An 8143-nucleotide genomic window follows, 5' to 3' on the forward strand; every position below is an offset into this window, starting at 1 on the left:
AACATGCATATCTTATTATGAGAGTATTTCAATTCTCAGGGCCATTCGATGTTGAAATAGTTAACACATTTCTTTTGTCACGCCACTTCATAACTGTAACATCTCCCTTTTGGCGACTGATAGACTCCCCTTTTCTCAACTTTGTTTGAACCACAACCTCCGGATTACCAGCTCTAGTTGACCTCAAAGTACCACTCATGTTGGTCTTGTTGTTCATGAGATACTCCGCTAACTCGACGCTATTGTAAAAGTGGTCAAGAAAAAGTATGTGGCCTTTGCCAATGTGGTCCTTCATTAACTTTTTGACCACTTCAAAGGAGTGGCCTTTATCTGTATCCATCAGAGTCCCCTTTCCTTGATAAATTATAATATTTATAATGTATCCTTCTGATGTAGTCAGCTCGTAAAGTTTTAATCCCATATTTTGTTGCTTTATTTTTTATATACTGCCGAAACGACAGTCTTCCTCTAAAGAGGACCATATTTTTATGCAGTCTGTTGCTCGTGTTGTCGGTGTCTGAATCATAAAACCGTAAGCATCTTAAAATGCACTCAAAACGGTTACCGGACATTGTCCGCCCAAAAGTAGGATGTTCGTATAGGCTATCATTGGACCAATAGTGCTTTATTGACGGTAAGTTTACATTACCCATCAATATGCACAAACCCAAAAACTTTTTAAGTTCTTCTATATTGACATCCTCCCAAACGTTCAATGATGCATGTTTAGGAAGAGGATTTCCTCGAATGATTGATGCTCTCTTATTTGTAAGTGTATTTCTTCTTTACCTGTAAACTCGTGAACTAGTGGAACATTGTTTGTGTTGGTCCAACAAGCAACTGAACTAACGTAGGCATTGTGAATTTCATTTGTTACGAACTGCACGTTAGAGTCATCTGCCAAACTATTTTGAGACTGTTCAGTTTCATCAGTGACAATTTTGGAGTTATTTACAATTTCATTAGCCTCAATGTCAAACAATTCATTTTGTTCTACTACACTACTATCATCACTACTATTAGAGCTCGGAACGTACTCACTCTGTCCATCCGATGAAAACAAAGAACTTGAGTCAGATTCACAGTCACTATTACTCAGCTCACGATCTATTTCACTGTCAGTACATACAAGCTTACGTTTCTTATTTCGTTCCATTTTGTTCTACAATAGTTTCTAAACACTAACAAAACATAACCTCAACCGTAGTTCAGAAGAAAGAAGCCCGTGGTGTGAGGTTTACAACAAGAACAGTGCAGGCGGCAATGAACAAGTTTACCAACTGTGCGGGACGTAATTTTTAAGATATCCAGAGACCAAGCGTCCCACATGTGAGCCAGACATCTCCATAGAACAATACAAAAGTATCAAGCCTCTAAAATAGACCAGTGATCTTTCATGGCATTAATAGTGGCATGCAAACAGCGGCGCAAATATGGGACGTCAGTCTATTTGAGGTGCCCCGAGCGGCGCATATTTGGGACGCCGGTGCATGGGAAGAAACCGTGCGGCTCGTATTTGAGCCGGCTGGTCTGTGGGTATACGACTTTTCTTAACATGGCGGTAGCGAACGTGTTAACCCATTGAGGAAGCAATTACCCTGACTAGGACTGAATGTACAAATTGATTTTGGCCAAAATGCATGTGTGTACTAAAATATTAATATAATGAGTTTGGTTACAGATAAATTAGTCAATTTTTCAGCACGTTTTAGTCTATTTGGTTGCTCTACAATTAGTGTTTGCTGCTTTCTCCAAATAATTTTGTTTCTATTTTTTTTATATATTTACAATTTTTTATAGTAAGAAAATTAAAAGCGACTGTCAATATATTTTTTGTCTATCTGTTTCGATAATTTTTATTTAAAACAGACCAATAATTTTTACATAGAAAATCAGTTTTTATTGGATTACTTAATTACAAATCATAATAAAAATATAATCAAAATTAACTTTTCTTTTTTCTTTTTTTTATGACAAGCTCCTGAATTAGTTGTCTGGAAGATGAGATAAAACTGTATGTTACATTCAATTGTTATTATTAAAATGATAATTAAAATTAGCTATTTACATTACATACAATGACCATTCAAGTAATTTTTATAATTCACTTTTGTGTCAGTCTTGAAGTATCTTTGATATCACAGAGAAATTTGTGTGTTGTAAAATGTATAACTAGTTAAGAAGACTAAACAAGCAAATATTTCGGAATGGTTTTGTGTGATACATAATTTGTTGTAATATATACAATATTTATTTCTGCAATGTTGTTTTCATCCAATTTTTACAAAAATTATATTATAAAATTCCGTAATAAGGCAGAAAATTTTGAATTTTTATGTATTTATCAAGGAATTGTTCAGTAAGAAGCATTTACTATAGTTCTGCTCACAGAACCACTCTGTAATAAAGGCTTAATTGTTTGATTGGCTGTGATGGTCAGGTCTAGTAAAACAACAATTAACCTAGATAAATCATCTGTTTATCGAAGTGTGTTTATTTACAGATAGAGGATGGAGAGATCTTTGCTGCTATCAATCAGAAGGATGGGATGGTTAGTTTCCACGATGATCCTGAGAAGTACAACTCACCAGCCATGCTCAAGCGACTTGAAGATGAGGTGAAACACCAGTATTTTTACTAATACAATTATGTAAAAGAACCCTCTCTTCCAATATGTTCTAATATCAAATTTCCATAATATCATGTCATCTAGTGTGTTTGCATGTTATTAACAATATATCTGCTGAAAACATAGTTCAATATATATTGTGAGGTACAGGGAACATTTAATGAGTTTACCATGTGGGATGAGGTGTGGTCTTAAAAAGTTGGAAAGAATGTTAACATAGCACACTGGGTTTATTGTTACTGTAGCACTATTCTTTTGAACAAAAAAATACAATCAACAATTCAAAATTTGCAAATTTCACAAACAACTGAAAATTCTGCACAAAGGCAAACTTGTGTTAACCATCCTTTGCTAGTCTAATCTGCCAGATAGTGTATGACATGTATTGTATTGGTTTGCCTCAGATGAGTGTATGTATGGAGTTCAACCGTCGTATCCAGACCATGGAAGAAGAACTGATGGTAAACCCTCAATATGTCAAGAAATGTGTGGGCTCTCAGGATGATGATATGACTCCCACACAGGGCTCCAAGATCTCTACCTACTCTATGTAATTCGGGTATGTAAAGATAACCCATTTTCAGGATTAGTGTAAATACAAGTTCATTCAAACTTTGATCAGTGTAGGATGGTTGAATGGATAGCATAATGGCCATTGACATTACAGGGTTCACTCAGGAGATGAGATTCCAATGTTAGAAGACACTACACTAGTTTTGGGCCTTATTTAAACCCAGTCTCCTGTAATTAAACATTCTTACATTGAAAGAAGTATACAAGACAGAATATGTATGTATGTTTATTTATTTAATAGTTATCCCAGATTATTCTGAAGAAGTAAATAGATTTTGTGACAGCTGGAATATTAATAATTTATTTCTTACAGGATTTACATCTAATTCTACACCTGCTAATAAGAATATAGTAACTCAAATTTAATGCTCTTTCATGTTTTTACACTTAAATATGGAATAAAAACCTCCATTTCATGTATTAATTCTGTGTTTAAACTGCTTTTTGACTATAAATTAAATGATAAATTTTTTTAACTATAACATTGTATCTTTTCTAACAATTCTATTGTTCCGAATAATAACAGAAATATCCCACAAAATTTCTTAATACATTGAAATAACAGTTTGCAGCTTTTTAGTGGGTCATAGAGAACTTCCATTGTCTGTAGAATAAAAAAGGTTTTAGTATTACATACCTAAACCCTAAAGAATGCTGTAAATAATGGGTTGTCATATCAGAGTGTGCACAAAAAGAGAAAGACTATTTCTTCAATTGTGATTGTATAATAAAGATTGTTTTAGGGAACTTCGGAGGAATAATATTTAACTAGCAGGAAAAAGGGCAAAATTATCACATTTTATATTGGACTTATCACATGTATGTTATTTTTTACATTAATTGAAAAAATATTTGTGAGAAAACTGTACACACTTTAGTAAAGTTTTTTTATACCAGCTTGTTTCTCAGGAGTTGTGGTATAGTTGTTCAATATGATGTAGTTCTCACTTATTCTTTATATTTGGTTCCATAGAATACAACCTTTCTCCTAGGTTGATTGATAACATTTGACTGCGCAAGATTTTGTTCAAAGATAAGTAAAATTTCAGAAACAGATGCCTGACTTTTCAGCTTGCATTTTTAAACAAGTACTAAATCAAATAATTCAATGCTGAAAATTGGTTGTTAGATGTTACTCACTTAATATAACACTGATATTTAGTATTATGATCTTTCTCTCCCTCAACATGTGTAATTGTTGCCGGTAAAGGTGATAGAGTGGACCTTTGGTCTAAACCTACACAGGATAAATAAACAAGTTGTCAAGTTCTCTCTCCCTCTCCGTAAAAAAATTGTGTATAAATTAGCTTAAAAGTTATTTAAAGCTTTTAGCATAACAATAAGTAACGTTGTTCTTTGGCGATGTATGTTATACGGCACACAGTACAAAGAATTATTTATAAATGTTTATTGGTGATATTGAATATGAATGTTGTAGTTGATAATAATTAAGTAAACATGTAAATTATCTCTGTAACATAGTTCCAAGCCAAAACTAAATATTGTATTGATCTCTAAATTTGTATAAATGATGGAGTCTCCTGTCCTCGTGGAAGAGTGGACAATTGGTCTACTCTCTCCCTCCCTTTGTTTGTTTGTCTTACCACACACCTGACCAACTATCTTCACAATTTAACCAGTTGTATAATATAATTAATTGTTAATAACTAGTTCATTAGAATAAAAACCTTTTAAAATTTTGGCTTGTGTAAGTTCTTGTAGTGAACAAGAACTCAACATCGGTATCTGAAATATAATTCACTCAATCCAGCAGTGCTCATACACGTGCAAATCGTAAGAAATTGTTTGTGAAACCACGAGTAAATGCTAGCATATATAAAAATCTATGCTATATAATGTGATAAGCTATGTGACAACGATTAAAAAAAAAAACAACTTCTGAAACTTGGTACAAAAATTCATCTTATAAATATCTTGTCTAAGTTCGATTGCCAACTTGGTACTCCATTTTGATCCGTTTTCAGAAATTTCTTAATTTATGATTTGAGATACACTGGTGCTATCCATAGAATAACAATCCAACTTGATTTACAATTGGTGTTAATTACTCCAAAACATGATTCTACTAACTGAAAATAGCCCCTTACATAATATATCAATACTGTCATCATGTCTTTGACATTGAGCAGACATAAATCCACCTTGTAAGACAATTTCAATGTTGTTAAATTAATTAAATCCTCTTTTTTGTTTTAGATCCAAGTGAAGTCACTTCAACTTCTCAAAGCTGAAGATGTTTATGAGTGATTTAATGTCTTCAGTTGTTTCCTGTATTATAATAATTTATCAATATATTCATTATAACATATCTCTTAGTTCTTATTTGTCTTTTTCCTATACTATGTGAGTGAGGTCCAATTTAAGAAAAAGTTAAGTATTTTAGAAAAAAAATTAACGTCTATCTCAACATAGAAATTAAAAGAAACGTATATTTTTGTTTGGATACTATTTCAAAAAACAACAAAATTGTATTGGAAAATTGCCTTGTTAACATATTCTCTGCTAAGTACATTTGGATCCTTTCTAAGAAACATCTGGAACCATTCCGGTGTGATTTACAGGATTAGATGGAAGAGGTTGGTGTGTCTGTTATCGGCACCTATTATATTATTTGTATGTATCTCATTGCAAGTCTGTGTAGAAGATTTAAATTCCAGTTTTCAATCATTAGTGTATTTATATTTTTTTAATATTTCTTATTCTTGCTTTTTCTGTCTTTTCACACCATATATTTAAATTTGCATTACACTTTCATAAGTATTTTATTTCTTTGTTCAACTTTACATATTTAATACTAAATTACATGATATAATAACTAGTTTTGTTTGTAGTTAAACTTCTCTTTTGTTCGTTTCGTATTTCAACCTTTATTGGTATACCGATCTGTCTCTTTATTATGATGATTCAGTTTGATTTACATTGGTAATTGTGCTATATATTTAGTGTGGTACAGTAGAACGTCGATTATCCGAACGTCAATTATCCGAAACGTCAATTATCCGAACACGAAAAAAGGTTGCGTGTAACCTGAACTAGACCAAACGTCACCGCGTAATAAACAGTCGTCAGTTTGACCTTGGTAGTCGGCGCCGCCGTGCGACGTAGCAGACGTTAGACGGCACTCACAGCAGTCGCTTCCTTGTCAATCATTCACTCGCATAGTGCAGCGCTGAAAGTACATTACAGTTTAGTTTATAATTTGTGAAGTTAAGTTTGTTTGGAAAGTACAGTACAGTTTAGTTTATAATTTGTGAAGTTAATAGTATTGGACTGTACAGTAGTTTCAAGAACATCCAGTAAGTTAGTTTTTTCTTTTATTCTGTACATTATTGTTGTTTTAAGGTTAGATTAGTTGTAATATTGTAGGCCGTAGGATGTTTATAATTTGACATGGCGACCTCTAGTAAACCTAATAAAAGAAGCAGAAATGTTTTTCTATTGAATCAAAATTAAAAATCATTGAAAAACTAGAAAAAGGTGAAACAGGGACATCTTTAGCAAAACAATTTAACGTTGGCAAGGCAACAATATCAGAGATAAAAAGTAAAAAATCTGAAATCCTTAAATTTGCCTCCAAACTGGACAGCGAAGATGGATCTAGAAAAAGGAAATCGATGAAAAGACCTCAAGATGAAAAATTAGAAGAGGCGATGTATCTATGGTTTCATTCAAAGGCGAAACAAAGGGGGAACCAATATCAGGCCCTTTGCTTTGTGAAAAAGCCATCCAAATCAATAAAAAACTTGGTGGGTCAGCCGACTTCAAGGCTAGTACAGGGTGGTTGAAGAATTTTAAATCACGCCATGGTATACGTGAGCTTGACATACAAGGTGAAATATTATCTGGAGATTCTGCAGCTGCAGAAAAATATAGAGACATTTTCCAAACTGTTAAAGGATGAAGGATATTCATTGGATTTGGTATACAATGCTGATGAAACAGGCCTTAATTGGAAGGCACTGCCGCGTAAATCATTGGCATCAAAACGAGAAAAGGCGGCGCCAGGATTTAAGGTTAGCAAGGAGCGTTGTAACAATCATGGTTGCAGCAAACGCTACTGGTACGCATGCATTGCCTCTCCTAATGATAAGCAAATCTAAAAAGCCTAGGTGTTTTAAAAATGTGACTTGTTTACCTCTTACCTACAAATCACAAAAGAATGCGTGGATGAATTGTGAAATTTTTTTAGACTGGTTTACTAATGAATTTATCCCTGATGTCAAAAAGTACAAAAAAGATAACAATAAGCTGGGGAAAGTACTTCTCGTTATAGACAATGCCCCAACCCACCCGGATGTTGAAATATTGAACTCAATCGACGAGGACTTTAAAGTGACCTATTTACCACCTAACGTGACAGCGTTACTTCAGCCCATGGACCAGGGCGTTATAGAAAAGCTTAAAAGGATGTACAAAAAGCAAGTTCTTCGTCGCTTGTTACTTGCTGATGCCAATGAAGAAAGTGTTGTGCAATTTGCCAAAAAACTCAATGTCAAAGATTGTTCTTACATGATAGCAGACTCTTGGAGCACCATGAAAGAAAGCAACTTAAAAAATGCTTGGAACAAAATTGTAGAAAAGACTCGTGAAAACATAGAGCCTAAAGTTACAGACCAGGAAGATGTTGATGAATTTTTGGAGTTGTATGGAGAAATTCCTGGATTTTCAGAATGTGACATACAAGATACTGAAGATTGGCTAACAATGGACAATGACCCAGGTTTCCAGATCCTTAATGATGAGGAAATTGTTTCTCTGGTGCTGGCTGAAGATACCACCCAGCATGACAGCGATGAAGACTGTAACACAGATACTGCAGAAAGCACCAAGAATCGTCCAAGTCATGAAGAAGCTTTTTCGGCATTTAATACTGCGATGTCTTGGCTTGAAAAGCAAGAGGAGAGCTGCCCAACTCAGCTT

The 8143-nt window shown here is 33.8% G+C and overlaps 1 protein-coding gene across 1 annotated transcript in view; it reads left to right on the forward strand.

Moving 5' to 3' along the window:
* The window catches only part of LOC124372136 (COP9 signalosome complex subunit 3-like), a 29384-nt gene extending 23853 nt beyond the window's left edge, over positions 1-5531 (forward strand). Inside the window, exons 7-9 of the mRNA XM_046830503.1 lie at positions 2504-2617; positions 3034-3188; positions 5420-5531. Of these exons, the coding sequence (XP_046686459.1) occupies positions 2504-2617; positions 3034-3183 (264 nt within the window). The 3' untranslated portion in view covers positions 3184-3188; positions 5420-5531. The remainder of the gene's footprint in view (positions 1-2503; positions 2618-3033; positions 3189-5419) is intronic.
* The last annotated feature ends 2612 nt before the right edge of the window (positions 5532-8143 follow it).

The sequence above is a fragment of the Homalodisca vitripennis genome, unplaced genomic scaffold, assembly GCF_021130785.1.
Source record: "Homalodisca vitripennis isolate AUS2020 unplaced genomic scaffold, UT_GWSS_2.1 ScUCBcl_2605;HRSCAF=7543, whole genome shotgun sequence".
Lineage (NCBI taxonomy): Eukaryota > Metazoa > Arthropoda > Insecta > Hemiptera > Cicadellidae > Homalodisca > Homalodisca vitripennis.